The 18,144-nt window shown below is 40.5% G+C and overlaps 1 protein-coding gene across 3 annotated transcripts in view; it reads left to right on the top strand.

Moving 5' to 3' along the window:
- Positions 1-18,144, top strand: part of TBC1D5 (TBC1 domain family member 5) — a 558,005-nt gene that overhangs the window by 405,469 nt on the left and 134,392 nt on the right. For all 3 annotated transcript variants that reach the window (XM_081234126.1, XM_081234127.1, XM_081234125.1), the window contains one exon: positions 14,612-14,718. In XM_081234126.1, coding sequence (XP_081090252.1) covers positions 14,612-14,718 — 107 coding nt within the window. The remainder of the gene's footprint in view (positions 1-14,611; positions 14,719-18,144) is intronic.

Below are 18,144 nucleotides of genomic sequence, written 5' to 3'. Positions count from 1 at the left end.
AGACCTAACCCCTAGTACTTCAGAGTATGACCTTAGTTGGAGATAGATTGTTGCAGATGTAAGTAGTTAAGAGGACGTCCTACTGGAGTGGGGGGCCTCTGATGCAATATGACTGGTGTCCTTGTAAGAAGACGAAAATTTGGACACAGACGTGCATAGAGAGAAGACAGTGTGAGGACACATGGGGAGAATAATGCCATATGAAGGCAGGGCAGAGACTGAAGTGATGCGTCTATAAGCCAAGGAATGGCAAGGATTTCCAGCTGTCCCCAGAAGCTGTGAGAAGGGCATAGAACAGATTGTCCCTCAGAGGCTCTCAGAAGGAGCAAACCCTGCCAACACTAGAAGCTAGAAGAGGCAGGAAGGATTCTTTCCTACAGATGTAAGAGGGACCATGGCCCTGCCAAGACCTTGATTTCGGACTTTCAGACTCCAGAACTGTTAGACAATACATTTCTGTTGTTTTCCACGGTCCATCTTTTGGTACTTTGTTACAGCAGCCCTAGCAAACTAATACAGTGCCCTTGGCAGTTAAGTGATTGAAAACAATCACACTCAGTCTGTGGGGTTAGATCCCAGTGTCCTTGCTTAGTTCTCATTCTACCCAGTCCACCATCAGCATCTCATATTTAATTTTTAACAAAAGTATTCGTATAAGTTTCTTTATTCACCTTGAAGAAAGCTTTCATTCTCTTTGAAAGTAATTCAGTCATCCAAGTATAATATTCAACCACTTAATAAATTTCATAGAAACAGCATGTTCTTTATGAGGCCTCAGAAATGGAGCCCAACCTCCGTGTTGAGAGGTTAGGAAACGAGGTCTAGGTCACCGGGCTGATGTCAGGCGGACTGGTGCTCACATCACCTTTAACATCCCTCAAACCCTGCCATGATTTTATTAAGTAAAAGTAAAATTTCACATTGGAAAAAAAAGCAATACAAACATTACCTATACAGATTTTAAAATTTAACCTTTGAAATGAATGTCAAATGGCTACTCTTCAAACAAAACTTTCACTTTTCCAAAGGTACAGAGCAGAATTATTATAAATAGATTATTCCCAAATATTTTAATCAAACTAGAAACATTTTTATTTTCTTATGTGTTGTAAGAAGTGCTTTGTGGATTCTTTGCTGGATTATGTGGATTAAGATTACATGCAAATTTTTCACAGAACTAGAACAAAAAAATTTCACAATTTGTATGGAAACACAGAAGACCCCGAATAGCCAAAGCAATCTTGAGAAAGAAAAACAGAGCTGGAGGAATCAGGCTCCCTGGCTTCAGACTATACTACAGAGCTGCAGTAATCAAGACAGTATGGTACTGGCACAAAAACAGAAATATAGATCAATGGAACAGGATAGAAAGCCCAGAGATAACGCCACGCACATATGGTCACCTTATTTTTGATAAAGGAGGCAAGATATACAATGGAGAAAAGGCAGCCTCTTCAATAAGTGGTGCTAGGAAAACTGGACAGCTACATGGAAAAGAATGAAATTAGGACACTCCCTAACACCATACACAAAAATAAACCCAAAATGGATTAAAGACCTAAACGTAAGGCCAGACACTATCAAACTCTTAGAGGAAAACATATGCAGAACACTCTATGACATAAATCACAGCAAGACCCTTTTTGACCCACCTCCTAGAGAAATGGAAATAAAAACAAAGATAAACAAGTGGGACCTAATGAAACTTCAAAGCTTTTGCACAGCAAAGGAAACCGTAAACAATACCAAAAGACAACCCTCAGAATGGGAGAAAATATTTGCAAATGAAGCAACTGACAAAGGATTAATCTCCAAAATTTACAAGCAGCTCATGCAGCTCAATATCAAAAAAAAAAAACAACCCAATCCAAAAATGGGCAGAAGACCTAAATAGACATTTCTCCAAAGAAGATATACAGATAGCCAACAAATACATGAAAGGATGCTCAACATCATTAATCATTAGAGAAATGCAAATCAAAACTAAAATGAGGTATCACCTCACACCAGTCAGAATGGCCATCATCAAAAGATCTACAAACAATAAATGCTGGAGAGGGTGTGGAGAAAAGGGAACCCTCTTGCACTGTTGGTGGGAGTGTAAACTGATACAGCCACTATGGAGAACAGTATGGAGGTTCCTTAAAAAACAAAATAGAACCACCATACAGCCCAGCAATCCCACTACTGGGCATATACCCTGAGACAACCATAATTCAAAAAGAGTCATGTACCACAATGTTCACTACAGCTCTATTTACAATAGTTAGGACATGGAAGCAACCTAAGTGTCCATCGACAGATGAATGGATAAAGAAGATGTGGTACATATATACAATGGAATATTACTCAGCCTTAAAAAGAAATGAAATTGAGTTATTTGTAGTGAGGTGAATGGACCTAGAGTCTGTCATACAGAGTGAAGTAAGTCAGAAAGAAGAAAACAAATACCGTATGCTAACACGTATATATGGAATCTAAAAAAGAAAAAATATGGTCATGAAGAACCTAGGGGCTGGACAGGAATAAAGGCGCAGACCTACTAGAGAATGGACTTGAGGACATGGGGAGGGGGAAGGGTAAGCTAGGACAAAGTGAGAGAGTGGCATGGACATATATACACTACCAAATGTAAGACCGATAGCTAGTGGGAAGCAGCCACATAGCACAGGGAGATCAGCTAGGTGCTTTGTGACCACCTAGAAGGGTGGGATAGGGAGGGTGGGAGGGAGGGAGATGCAAGAGGGAAGAGATATGGGGATATATGTATATGTATAGATGATTCACTTTGTTATACGGCAGAAACTAACACATCATTGTAAAGCAATTATACTCCAATAAAGATGTTAAAAAAAAGAAAAAGATTACATGCAAAAATAAAGGTTAGGAGATAAGGAAATATAATCATATTATACTCCTATAATATAATCATATTATTACTCCTATAATAGTTTAAAATCGCCCTGCTCTTCTCACACTTTTTTTAATGACTGACTTCATACTGTAAGTCACTCATGTGGTCCCCTCCTTCCCCTGGCCTTACCTACCTAAATTTTGCTCCTGTTTTCACGCCTCGGGCAAAGTAGCTTCCCCGCCCCCCCCCCAACCTTCCCTGATTAGTCTAACCCTCATTGATCTCTTGCTTTTACAGTCCTATAAGATTTTAATCAATGCCACTCAACGTAGCCCTTGATTACACTCTGTCTTATATTGTTCTTTCCTGTGAGTGTGTGCCTTGTTTTCTCAACTAGACTGTCAGCTCCTCAGGACCAGGGCCGATGTTACAGTTCTTCCCTGCCCCTCAAAGCATTTGAAGCTCCTCTCGTGCTCGGTTAGTACTGGGGGTGATCTCAGACAGAAGGGCGCTCTAGAGACCTGGGGTGAGGGTGTGGATTCGTGTGCCATCATTGCTGAAAGGACAGGTGCCAGAAGCTCTTTTCAACGTAGCTTTTGTAAAGAAAACATCGTCTACTTTTAAATTAAGTATCTCAATTTTTGCTTCTTATCTTTTATTTATTTAAATTTTTATTTTGTTTTTTACTAGTATCAAAGAAAAACATTTTCTCTAATTTACAAAGTAACATACCTTTTACTTGTCATGTAAATTGTATTAATAGCTAAAACACTATAATCAAATCCATTTAACAGTAGATTTTCCTAACCATCTTACAAATGTTTATTGTCTCTTTTACTTGACTTTCTGTCTGAACACTTTGTAAATGGAAATGTTTCTTTTTGGCACTTCTGTCCACTTCCTGCCTTGTTTTTTCAGCCAGCATCAACACGGTACTGCACTGTAATTTTCCTAGGTTTTCTGTAGGGGTCTCCTTAGTCATTTCTCAGTCCTGCCTGGTATGGCAGTTATGTCCTCTTTGTGGTTTAAAACATTGCTCCTTCTTATTTCATTTTAGATCTCCCCTTACTCCTCAGCCATTATCTGTCTATCTGCCAGTATTTCCATCTGTCCTACCCCAGAATTTCTGTTTCTCTGTTTTCTCGTTAAGAGCATGTTCAACATTATACTGATGTCAAAATGCAGTAATTTCAACTATAAATTGAATGTATTTGTCTTGTCTGGAAAAGCTTTACCCAACCTCAGGGACTAGGAATAAAGACTCTCCCAAATCACACAGTGATGTGCCACATAGTTTATCAAAACACAAACTGGGGGTCTTATTTTTGAAGGAATGTTTAAACAGTTCCTGACTGCCAGCTCTCTTTCCTCTCAGACATTAAATATTGTCAGTTATTTTTATGACCATCTCAGATGTAGATATTAATATACCCTTTGGGTTATACGTGTACCATTTATATTACTTTATGTTTTTAGGCTGATGTACCAGAATAGCACGTTGTCTTTTTTTTTTTTATGTTTAGATTTTCTTTAATAAAACAGGCTATTTTTTGGAGAACTTCTGGCTCACAGGAAAATTGAGTGGAAAGTACAGAGAACTTTCCATCTGCCTCCACGCCCACATACACACTGCCCACTGTACCATCAGCATCCCTCACCACGGCAGTCCATTCGTTACAGTCGATGAACCTACACTGACACAGCATCATCACCCAAGTCCATGGTTTACTTTATTTATTTATTTTTAACATCTTTATTGGAGTATAGTTGCTTTACAATGGTGTGTTAGTTTCTGCTTTATAACAAAGTGGATCAGTTATACATATACATATGTTCCCATATCTCTTCTCTCTTGTGTATCCCTCCCATGGTTTACTTTATAGTTCACTCTTGGTGTTAGACACTCTGTGGGCTTGGACAAATGTATAATGACATGTATCCACCCCTGTATATCATACAGAGTAGTTTGCCTGCCCTAAAAATCCTCTGTGCTCCACCTATTCATCCCTCTCTCCCCTCTAACCCGTGACAACCACTGATCTTTTTATTGTCTACATAGTGTTACCTTTTCCAGATTGAAATATAGTTGAATCATACGGTATGTAGCCTTTTCAGATTAGCTTCTTTTTTTTTTTTTTGCGGTACGCGGGCCTCTCACTGTTGTGGCCTCTCCCGTTGCGGAGCACAGGCTCCGGACGCGCAGGCTCAGCAGCCATGGTTCACGGGCCCAGCCGCTCAGCAGCATGTGGGATCCTCCCGGACCGGGGCACAAACCCGTGTCTCCTGCATCGGCAGGTGGACTCTCAACGACTGCGCCACGAGGGAAGCCCCAGATTAGCTTCTTTCACTTAGTAATATGGCATCTAAATTTTCTACATGTCTTTCAGGTCTTGATAGCTCATTTCTTTTTAGCAGAGAATACTATTCCATGGTCTGGATGTACCACAGTTTATTTATCCACTCACCTACTGAAGGACACCTTGGTTGCTTCTGATTTTTGTCAGCTATGAATAAGGCCACTGTAAATATCAGTGTGCAAGTTTTTGTGTACAGGACATAAATTTTCATCTCATTTGGGTAAATACCAAGGAGCACAACTGACTGCTGGATCGTATGGTAAACGTCAGGAGCTCAGCCGAGCTGGGCACGAGAGAGAGCCGAGCTTCTAGGTATCGGAGTAGCCAATTAAAGCAACAAGTCAAAGGTGGAAGAGTTAAGCCTTTAGTCACTTACTGTGGTGGTATAATAAGCAGGGGTCAAAACCTGGAGAAAACGCCAAAGCCTGTGTTCCATTTCACCCGTGAAATGGCACACTGGTTGAGGGCCAGGTGATCAGCACAGATGTGCGGTCTTCTCACTGTTGAGGGAGCCCTGAGCGAAAAAGCCTGGCAGTCTTATGGACCCTGAGATGGTGGCGGTGTCAGAGGGCTGGAGGTGAGGCGGAAAGGCGAGGGGTGGAAGAATACTGGCTACTAAGTCACACGAGGGAAGGCGTCTTCACGGTTTCTTCCTATGCCTCCACCTGACGAGGACCACTGCCCAAGGCCTCAGATAAAGAGATCTACGAATGAAGGCACCGGGGCTTGGAATACAAGTATGTGGAAGATCATGCCCGATGAGTTGGCCTGAGACCTTGACTGCAGCTCCGTTCAGAGGGTGCAAGGTGCTGGCTGTGCACCAAGTCTGGAGTGGGGAGGGCAGTTCTTCCCTGTGAGACCTGTCAGGGAAAGCCTTTGGTATTAGGCTTCTTCAAAGAAAAAGAACCAGTAGAATATAGAGAGGGAGAAAGAGAAGAGGAGATTTCTTATAGGATTCGGCTCACACAGTTCTGGAGGCCTGGAAGCCCCACAGTCAGCTGTCTGTAAGCTGGGAACCAGGAAAGCTAGTGGCATAATTCAGTCCAAGTCTGAAGGCCTGAGAACCAGGGGGCTGATGGTTTAAGTCCCAGAATCCAAAGGCCTGAGAACCAGGAACTCCAATATCCAGGACATCATAGCCCAAAGAGAGAGAGAATTCACCCTTCCTTGGCCTTTTTGTTCCCTTTGGGCTCCCAGCGGATTGGGCGATGCCCACTTATTGACAAGGGTGGATCTCTTCACTCAAGTCTGCTGAATCCAGTGCTCATCTCTTCCAGTCGCACACTCACAGACACACCCAGAAATCATGTTTACCAGCTATCTGGGCATCCTTTAGGCCAGTCGAGTTGAAAGCATAAAATTAACTATCATACCTTTCTAATTGCCTATGGTCAGGCCTGAAAAATCACACACAACTGCCTTTCAGTATGGCTGTACCACTCTGCATTCCCACCAGAAATGCATGAAAATTCTTGTTGCTTCACATCGACACCAGCATTGGTGGTGTCAGTGTTTTGGATTTTGCCCCTTCTACTGTGTCATATTGTCTTTTTAATGTCTATTTTTTGCCTCAAAAGAATTTTAATTTATACAACTCTAGAAATAGAGATATGAGAAGAGAATTATTTTCCTGCTGAAATTCTATTCCATGTTCAAAATTAATAGTTGATACCCCACCCTGACCTTCTATAAAGGGGAAGAAGTGGCTTATCTCCTGTACCGTAATCTTACCCTTCCACACACTTACTCCCATTCCACAGTTTTCTGTTGCCCTGGAAAGCAATATGACAGATGGATTCAGGAACCCTAGGATACCTTTTATGGGCAAAAGCCAGCAAAATTACATGTGTCACTGGAATTTTACCCAGGAATACTCAAGCTTCCATGTCCATGTGTTGCTGCCAAAGGAGAAAGTGAATAGTCCTGCAGGGTGACTGGGGCCATTCTATCTGTTGCACAGAGAAAGGAAGATGGTGATCTTTGCTTCCTGACTACTTATTTCCCCATTTCTCCACCCAATTGCCTCCCCACCTAGATTCTTCTTTCCCTTTAATCCACCTGCCCAGGTGCTCAGTAGAAATGTCATTAAAGTGATAAGGATATCAGATATGAGATGTTATATTAAGGTCCTGCATTTACCTCCATTGCTCCTAAAACCCCATTGAAATAGCATCAACCCATAGGACACAGAGAATTAGGAAGGAGACAATTAGGGTAGTTTTGGAAGCAGCAAAACAGATGGGTGAGTGATAACTGACTTATCAGATCCAAGAAAGCTAAATACAAAATTGATAATGGAGAAAGCCAAGAAATAACCCATAGAATTCTTAAAAGTATAGAAATTGGCAGTGCTGGGTACTTCTGGAAATTGGTGGTGGGGGGGGGAAGGAGTTAAGACTAAAAAATGAGAACTGGTTGAAAGTCTATTTAAGAAACAGTTACACCCAGATCTCCAACTGTACCTTCAGGATTTTTCCTCTGTGGACGGTAAAGTGGAGGGTCTTTGGACCTGGGACTCAGGCAATTTCAGTGACTGTTGAACCGCCGCCAGTCTTCTTTCTCAGGACATTGAAGCTAGACTGTCTCCCTCCGGGAAGAGTTTGGAAGAATCTTTGAGGGAATCTAGTCAGCACAAGAGAAAAGGCTTGGGGTGGCCCAAGCGTGACCTGTGTCAACCCCCAGCATTCACAAACCCACCCAGCTATGCGCACACAGCTGTCTTCAAGATGCCTTTGTACTGCCCCACTCCTCCACACGAGCAGGTAGCCCCAAACCACCATATGATTGAGGAGAGCGTCAACATGAAAGCAGAGATCTAAACAAGCAACCAAGAGAAAAGCAACTTGGAGGCCACAGAGACTGTGCAGGGAGGAGAAAACTTCTCAGAGAGCTGGGAAATACATCATTCAAAGGGAAAAGTGTAACTGAAAAACAAAGTATCATGGAAATAGGTGGTTGGAATATAAAATTGAAAAAGTGTCCCAGAAAGAAGCACATAAAACCGTGAGAAAGCAAGAAAGAAAATTAAAGGACCAGGCCAGGAAATCCAACATCTAGCTATCATGATTTCTTATAAAAAAAAAAAAAAAAGAAGAAGAAGAAGAAGAAGAAAAGGAGGGAGGGATGGGGGAAGGAAGGAATAAGACACACAAAATAAACAAAATAAAACGGGAGGGAGAAAATCATCAAAGGAACAAAGAGAAATTTCTAGTTCAACAAAGGAACATGAGTTTCTAAATTGAAAGGGCCTGTTAATGTATGAAAACAGGTGCAAACCAAGGTATATTCATCATCAATCTACAGAACAATGTGGGGGAAGAGAAGAGAAAACAGATCACAGAAAGGATTAGGAATTGGAATGGTTTGAGGCTTTTCAACTGGAAGCCAGGAAGCTCAGGAGCAATGCTCCCAACAATCTCAGGGAAAAGTATTTCCAACCTAGAATTCTGTACCTAACCAAACTATTAATTAATGTCAAAATAAAATCTTTCAAACAGAGAAGTTTTCAAAAAATTCATGTGCTGAGCATAAAGCTTTTGGAGAGATGGGCTCCACCAAAATGAGGGAGAAAAGCAAGAAAGAAGCAGGTAGGTACTCTAGGAAATAAGGATACAACACATGCAAGAGGTAAAGGACATCCTCAGGGTCAGGGAGCAGGCCAGAGGCCTCATGAGCAATTTCCTAAAAAAAAAAAAAAGGAAATTGACAAAACATCTAAATTTTTAAAAAGTATTAAGGGGAGATTTATATGACTAGGGGAGCATTTAAGATTAAATTACTGTTAAAAATATACACAGCAAAGCAAATGAAAAAGCAGGCAGTTATAAATTCCAGGAAAGGAACGAGGCTGTACAAGAAAGGAAGAGTAGTCATGATATACTGTGTTGTTCAGCTGTGATAACATTTGCCTGGTTATAAAAATGAAAACTGAAGAAATTGTTCTAACCAAAATTTTGATACAACTTCACGTGGGAGAGATGAAGAGTGACATGGAGGTGGGTGGAGGGTTGAGTTTCAGTGCTGGGGTGTGGTTGTATATGGCAAATTGTATGCACATTATACGTGCTTACTGACTTTTTTTTTTAACATGTTAGAGATGGTAGTTGTTCTCAGTCCATCTTGTTACCTTGAGAAGGTATATCTAAATATGAAATAAATAATTTGACTAGTGTTTCACTTCAAAATGTTCCAGTTGTAAGTATAGTTTAACTCTGACTCAAACTTAAGCTAATGGTCCCATTGCTTTAAACTTTCTCAGAACAATCACATCTCTGGTTGTCTTTACTGAGCTCGTTATTTTTTTGTTTGTTACTACTGGAGAAATTTATTTATTTTATTCTTTAATTTATTTTTAACATCTTTATTGGAGTATAATTGCTTTACAATGGTGTGTTAGTTTCTGCTTTATAACAGAGTGAATCAGCTATTCGTCTACATACATCCCCATATCTCTTCCGTCTTGCGTCTCCCTCCCACCCTCCCTATCCCACCCCTCTAGGTGGTCACAAAGCACCTAGCTGATCTCCCTGTGCTATGTGGTTGCTTCCCACTAGCTATCTATTTTACGTTTGGTAGTGTATATATGTCCATGCCACTCTCTCACTTTGTCACAGCTTACCCTTCCCCCTCCCCATATCCTGAAGTCCATTCTCTAGTAGGTCTGCATCTTTATTCCTGTCCTGCCCCTAGGTTCTTCAGAACCATTGTTTTTTTTAGATTCCATATATATGTCTTAGCATACGGTATTGGTTTGGAGAAACTATTTAAACCAACTCCCTTAGACCACTCCAGAACAGTTGTAGGCCATTTAAAGCAGGGCCCCCCAACCCCTGTACAGGTCCACCACCTGTTAGGAGCAGGAGGTGAGCGGCACGCGAGTGAGCGAAGCCTCATCTGCTGCTCCCCATCGCTCCCCATTTTCCCCCATCGCTCCCCATCGCCCCCCATCGCTCCCCATCGCCCATCGCTCCCCATTTCCCCCCATTGCTCCCCATTTCCCCCATCGCTCCCCATCACCCCCCCATCGCTCCTCATCACCCCCCATCGCTCCCCATCGCCCCCCATCTCCCCCCATCGCCCCCCATCTCCCCCATCACTCCCCATCGCCCCCCATCGCCCCCCATCGCTCCCCATCACTCGCAGTACCGCCCGAACCATCCCTCCCCCACCCCCGCCCCCATCCGTGGAAAAATTGTCTTCCACAAAACCGGTCCCTGGTGCCAGAAAGGTTGGGGACCACTGATTTAAAGGTAGAGGCAGCAAAGTCAGCTCTGCTTCACGTGGTGGGAGTGCTATTTATTTAACAAGAGTCAAGCAAGATGGGGAAGCACATGGCCTCACTTCCGTGCCGTTCTTACAGAATCCCTACAGATAGAGTAAATGCTTTTTATAAATGAGAGAAGTAAGGTTTAGTGAAGCTAAGCAGCTTGCCTAAATTCACACCCACAGTAAATGACTAGCCAGCCTTCTGATCTAGATCTAATCTAGATCGTCTGATTTCAGATTCCATAGGTTTTCCTAAACGCCGCTCGCCTTTGTCTTAACCTTCCCTAAATAAGCGCTTCAGAGTGTGGCTTTAGTACTTTATTTTAAAAGCATATACATCCTTGTGTGCATCCTTTTGTGCAAGAGTTAACACCTGTCCTTCTGAAACTATTCCAAAAAACTGCAGAGGAAGGAACACTTCCAAGCTCATTGTATGGGGCCACCATCACCCTGATACCAAAACCAGACAAAGATTCCACAAAAAAAGAAAATTATAGGCCAATATCACTGATGAGCATGGACGCGAAAATCCTCAACAAAATACTAGCAAACCAAATCCAACAATACATTAAAAGGACCAGACACCATGATCAAGAGAGATTTATCCCAGGGATGCAAGGATTTTTCAATATCTTCAAGTTAATCAGTGTGATACATCACATTAACAAATTGAAAAATAAAAACCACATGATCTTCTCAATAAAGCATATACATCCTTGATTTCAAATGTAGGTAGATAGCAAAACTCAGTCTTTTTTTAGTCTTTCACTTTTTTTTCCTTGTGTCACTGCCCTGCTCTGATAGAATAAACACTAGAGAAGGAACAGTGTTGTGGATTAGTTTTTCAAATTCAAGAAAAATTTGCTGCAAAGATCATAACTAAATTCTTCTCCTATCAGATTTCTACTATTTTATTTTTAAAATAGCTCATATTATTCTCTTTCAAGTATGCTAAATTGGACACAGTTATTCAAAAGGGACTTAATACTGGCACATGTAATTGCAAATGAAAAGTGCACGTTTTCATTAAGAAATTAGAGGTGGAAGTACAAGTTTTCATTAAGAAATTAGAGATGGCATTATCTGAAGGCAGGGGGCAAGAGGGAGGTGAAACCTTACCTCTACCCAGTTAGGTTTTCCTCTGAGATTCTTTCACAAAATGATTGAGAGATAAACAGGCAAGTTGATTAACATGTATACCTCATGTACATATGGGAGATACCCAGGGAAAAATGAGCGACCCTCAAAGAAATGGCTTTAGATTTCAGGATTAAATACCACCTCAATAGAGAAAGGGGAGGGGGGTTGTAGGCCTCTTAGGGGAGAGTAAATGATTTCTAGGAAAGATGAATGGACCCTGAGAAGAATAGATGCAAGGTATCTTTGTGACAAAGTTTGTCTGGAGTGGTTTATGACAGTTGAGTTCCTTTTGGAGCACTTAGGGAATTAAAGATAAGAGGAATTCAAAGAAAACCTCTCCAGCTCAAAATAGTCAATATACCAAAGGGGCATATTTGGGGGTGGCGTGTCCTGAACCCCTGTAGCCAAACTTCAGGGTGCCATGTTCTGCTACCTTTCACAGCTCAGACTCGTTCGCCATCATATCCCTAGTGCTACTGCCTGGCACGGGATTTTGTAGATGCTCGGAAAACGTACATGATATTCAGTGACTGGAGGGATGGATTGATGGATGGGTGGATGGATGGATCGATGGATGGATAGGAGAAGGAACATTAGCTCCTTCGTTTGTTATGCAACTAGAATATTAATATGTTATTTAGCTTCCCTTATTTTGTAAAATGTATTTTATTTGTATTTGTAAAATGTATTTTACAGCTTCGTATAGTTTCAAACGTTTTTTCAAGTTGTAATAACACAGGATTGCCGCTCTGGCCCCTCCAAATAAACGCCTACCTATGTCAGGCTGCTTTACACACTGGGTTTATCTGATCTTCCAAGCTACTTAAAACTACTACACAAGAGTACTAACATTAATTGGCTTTTCTATTTGCAGTGATTATTTGCATCCATTATGTCACTTGCTTTTCAAAACAATGGCCTTTCAAAACAAAGCCCTGACCCTGCCACTAGACTTCTGAATTTCAAATCTTGGTCTACCACCAAATCACTGTGTGATCTGGGCAAGTGATTTAATCCCTCCAAGGATCAGTTTTCACATCTGTAAAACAGGGATAATAACAACTGTACCCTGTGATAAGATTGTCATAGAAGTTAAATGAGATATGCCGGTAACGTTCTTGGTATGGGGCCTGGCCTGGTCTCGGAAAGACTTCAACAATTCGTTATCGTCTTAGAGGTAGTAGTAGTAGTAACAACTGCTTGTTGTTACATGTCTGCCCTCTGTACTTTCATTTTCTCCTGGGTGAGGACTGTGTTTTGCTCATCTCCGCCTCGCCTCCTATCTTAGGGCCTGTCATGGATTAGGTACTCAACAAATGATTATTGGAATGAATGGGTAGGCAGGTAAATTTTTTTTTGGAAAGTTGTTTTCCCAATGACTGACCTCAAGCTCTGAGAGGTTACTCCCAACCGGTTTTGAGCGGCTGATATAAATCAGTCACTTAGATATGTCATTGAGTCTCCAGGCAACTTTATGAAACATTTTCAAATGGCGTCCCAGGATGAAAGCCCACATCTCTGAATCCCGAGCCCAGAACCATTGCCACTAAACTCTCCTGCCTGTCTTACAAAATATACAAGAATTCTTCCTGGGTCAGTTACTAATATATAAGCATTATAGCATTGGGGAAAATAACTTTATGAGTTAGAAAATGAATTGATTATCTAAGTTTTATTTATTTGTTAGATCGCAAAGAAAACTGGACATGAAAATGTTATACTATTCTCAGTACCCTAGGTTTTTGAATTCTAGAGTAAAAAAGACAACAGGCAACTGAATATGAATATGATAAAATGAACAAATAAGAAAAGAAGTGTCTGAACAGATAACAAAAAGGGTAGGATAAGTGAGTACTTCACAAATGAAAGCAGATGTATGAAATTACAAGCTGTCAGATCAGCAAAGGAAATGAAGATGATAAAGTGGTTCCTTACATAGATTATAATTACTCATTTTGCCCAGTCCTGTCCCCTTTCTCCATAATGTTCATGGGAAGGGGGATGTTCCCAGCTGAAGAAGGAAAGAAAAACCTAAGAGTCAAGGGTATTTCTGATCACAAAAAAATTATTTTGTGACTTACGTTGTTTCTAGTGAGTCACAGTTGTTTTCCTTCAGAATATTTTTCAGCTAACCGTTCTGATTAATGAAAAGGATTCAGTCACAACCACAGGAAGTTGCAACTGTAAAGTTTGTTCACAATCATGCTGCCGAGGCCGTCAGCCTGGCTTACAAAACAAGAGTCGCTAATGGGCGCAACTGTGACAGCAGTGGCAGATGGATTGCCAAGAAATGAAGTAGTTTACATAGACCTGCCTGAAAAGATGTGTTTAATAATTGCAGCCATAATTAGGTTGATTTGGGGAAAAAAATTAAATGACGGTCTGAGGAACACAGTTAGGCTTATCTATGAAGATTTTGACACTTTTCCTCCAAGAAATGCTGCATAAATATTTTTCCTAAATTTCTTGTTACCTTTAGGAAAACAAATAATTGGAAGAAATTATATTCTCTTTAATTTTGAACTATGTAATATTTATATATACAAAAAATAAATGTAACATATGTAAGTTGTGAAGCATAGTAATCAGGGTACATAATATTTTATGAGAATTTTAAGCTGGTTCTTTCCCATTCATAAGATTTTTGTTACTAATTTCCAAGCAGCAAAACTAGAGACATTTAAATACAGCCATATAAGTGGCAATAAATGTGCATGCTTCTAAGAGTTTATTTGTGTTGCAAGCGCACACACATATCTATATCTGAGGCTTTTCCTTCCAACACCGCCCTGATGATGAGTGCTAGTATATTAGTACAGTGTGATGCTTCAAAGGCCATTTGGTAACGATCCCCTCTCCCCATTTCCTTTTGTCCAAATCAGTCGAGTTATTGGTTTGCTTTCTTTGAATCTAAGTTGTTAATTTTGTTTCTCTTAGTAATGCAGATATCTGAAACAGCATTGCTTCTCAATTGCTTTTTTTCCCCTTTATTTAGTGATCTCTAGTAACTACCAGACCTGTCTTGGCCTTCTGATGCATTACCCACTCATCGGGGATGTTCACTCGCTGATTCTTAAGGCTCTGTTCCTTCGCGATCCCAAGGTAAGCTTTCCATGTGGGATGTGCATAGTTTTAAGTGGGGTGAAAAACTGGTTTCTATACATGACTCTAAGAATTCGTAATGTAGAATTTGCCTAATAGCAGATGAATTGCCTGTAGGCCACAACCCCACATACCTGATGGTCTAGCAACTCAGTGGGCAAATTCAAAGACACTGCCCTGAGAAACAGGAGCACACATCTCTTGTTGTAACTCAGGAGATTGTTCTGCCCACCTACTTCCTCGTAACCAAGGAAATAGTTAGCACCTGCTTCTCCTTATAACCACACTTCGCGCCCGGGGGCCAACTGACCCAGGTATAGCCTCTTGAGCCATGTGAAGACCAAGACATTAGAGCTCTAAAAAGGACCAGTTTTCTAAGAGTTTATGATGCAGTGAAACACTAAATTATTTCATATTATGAACATGTATTTCTTATTTTGCGGGTGAAGAGTAACCTAATAAAATAAAGATTTAAAGAGACTTTAATACTGATTTCTCTATTTGAACTTAAAGCAAGTTACCAAAATTTTCTTTACACTCCAGAGAAAAAGTGTGCTCTTTTACAACTAATGTTACATTTCTTGAAAATAAGAACATTTAATGATCTAAAAAAATCTGTGAATCCTTGATGCTTTTGAGCCAAACAAAAATATTGGATGAAATCTAAGAGAGAAAGCTTCAAACACGAGGACTAGCATGCCAGGCACTGGGTGGTAATCCCAGCCTTTGGCTCTTTGGCAGAGCTCCCAGCAATCGTGTTGGCAGTTGTCGAACTGTCTTTGAGTCAGTCTGTCTGTGGATTCCACTGCCAGAGCTCTGTCTGATCAACGTGGACCTCCAAGTTCAACGTACATTTTGATTCTGAAGGATTTCTGTCCTTTCATCGGTTGTTGACTTCAACATTTGAGCATGTATTTATTCTTTGCTTGACTTAAAATTATTGTTTTCCTGTGCCTATATCCATTTTCTCCAGAAATACACAATTTTATGTCATTCCTCCTACACAAAATTTCATTAAGTATCAGAAATACAATCCATCATTTCTCTAATACATAAGGTAGCATTTTTTTTTTTCTGGTAAGGCTTAGGAGTCAGACTATGAAAAATCTACAGTCTCGTATTTATTTTTTTATGTATATGTAGGCTGTATAAGTATATATTTTTAATATGAAATAGTCAAGATTATGGCATATCTATAAAAGGAATAAAGGATGAAGTTTCTAGTCAATGAGGTATCTGAGTTTTGGTCTACAAACATAAGGTAAATTCTGTCTGCTCAGCACTGAGAATTATTAGAGTCATACAGAGTGGGAAAAAATTGCTAAAATAACTGTTTGAATTATCTACTTGTGTGATTTGTTGGGTTTAATTGAAAGGAGAAACGAATATGTTATTTAAACCTATCCATCTTGGTAAGTTTTTTCCTAGCTAAATATGGTTGATCTTCCTATAAACCACTCACTCTATAGTTGCAGAATTCTGTATACTAAATTCCTCAATGCTGTTAGTGGAATCCGTACTTTTGATATTAAAAAGATAGTATATATAATATAGAGAATAATGAAGCCAATTATACAAGCATTAAGAAAAATTTTCTCCAAGGTTTAAGAGAAAAAAAGTAATAGCATAAGTATCTAAAAAATAGTATTCCCCACTTTTACATTCAGGGTCTTACCAAGTAAAAACAATCAAGATAATTGTCCAAAAGTTAGGACTTTAAACTGGTATTTCTGAGACATGAGAAACTGGGCAGAAGGAGGGAGTCATGTGTAAAAAGCTCTTGAGAACAAGTTTGTGGCATGATGATATCTGTAGGGGAAGATAAGGCAAGCTGCACAGTACTAAGGGGGTTTCAGACAGCTAACCCAGCAAGGTGGTAGTTTTAGTTAAGTGTATGTAATGGCTGATCCATTGACATTATTAGTAAATGTCAAATGATAACTAACATCACTTGGCATGTGTGCTAATTGGAGGTCTATCGCAGTGTGGTGTCCTGGGTCTTGCCAGGAGCCTGAGCTAGGAATCGGGACACTGGACCAAGTCTTGACTCTCCTACCAAATGTCCTTGTGATCTGGGGATTCACGCTTGCTAAGTCTTGGTCTCCTCTTTCGTTGCCTCTAACAACCTACCCAAGCAGAGCAGCCTTTGACCATAAAGAACTGACGTTTAATGATATAATAAGATCCAATCCAGTGCTATAAAGGCACAAAAGAAAAACAAAAAAGTAAGTTTATATATATTGTAAAAATCCACCAGTGGATAGAGCTTTCAGTGTAGTTCATGTCAACTATAAAGTCATAGAGGAGGCCATGTAAAGAGAGGGAAAGACGATGCTAGTACCCCACCCATAGCTTCTGAGAATCCAGACCTCAGAGTGCTTTAAATGTTTTCTATTTATTAGCAACAATGAAACACTTAAATCAGAGTAAGTATATAAATACACAAGTTTCTAAAGTGACCTAGTAGAAAGAGATTTGAGGCATGAAAGTTTACTTTCCCGTATCCCAGCTGCACATGGCAGTTGTGCTGAGTGCTGCTGACAGACTCAATAAAATAAAAATGAACAAGGAGTTCTGGGCCTCCCTAAATTCATTGTCAGCCTTCAGAGAAACACTTCGTCCTACCACTATCCCTAAATCCCAGTGGAGACTGCTCAGTTGAGAATAGACTCTGCAGTAGAGCTTGAGACACTGAGCTGTTACCTGTTTTCTATCAGATGTCAGCTTTACTGTGAAAAGATTTCTCATTTGAACAGACTGAAATAATGGGCTGGTAAACTGTAATCATAGGATCATACTCCTTCATGTCTCCAAGTACTTTGATATGCTTCATTTGGTCCTCACTACAAACTCCGAGACAGCAGAGCGGGTTATCTTTTCTCCTTCTTTTTCAGTGCAGAGAGGTTAAGGCCATGTGGCTTTCCCGAGGCCAAAACGCTTGTAAGCTTCCAAACTAGCTGGAATGGTTCCATGACCTTGTTTCTACTCATCCCCTCCTGAGGTTCCAAGCCTCTGTTTTACCTTCTCCAGGAAGCCATTCCCAGACTCAGATAAGACACGTCTTCCCTTTGAGTCCTCATAGCCCCTTGTAGTTTAGCGATTTGCTTGTATCTTCTATCAATTATCCTTCATCATCCTGCTCGTTTGTTAGCATTTAGCTCTGTCTCCTGCAGTGGTTGGTATTAAGAAAACAATGGTAGAGTTGAATGCTGACTTAAGCACTTGAGCCTCTTCTAATACTCTAATCCAGGTGGATCTCACTCACCTCACATATTTCTGGAACCCATATCACATCCCACAGAAACCATAGCCAATGGTATATTTGTCAGCTGCCTTTTTTTTTTTTTTTTTTTTTTTTTTGCGGTACGCGGGCCTCTCACTGTTGTGGCCTCTCCCCTTGCGGAGCACAGGCTCTGGACGTGCAGG

Source organism: Mesoplodon bidens (assembly GCF_964165515.1).
Source record: "Mesoplodon bidens genome assembly, chromosome: 5".
NCBI classification, from domain to species: Eukaryota; Metazoa; Chordata; class Mammalia; order Artiodactyla; family Ziphiidae; genus Mesoplodon; species Mesoplodon bidens.
This window is presented reverse-complemented; position numbering and strand designations above follow the sequence as displayed.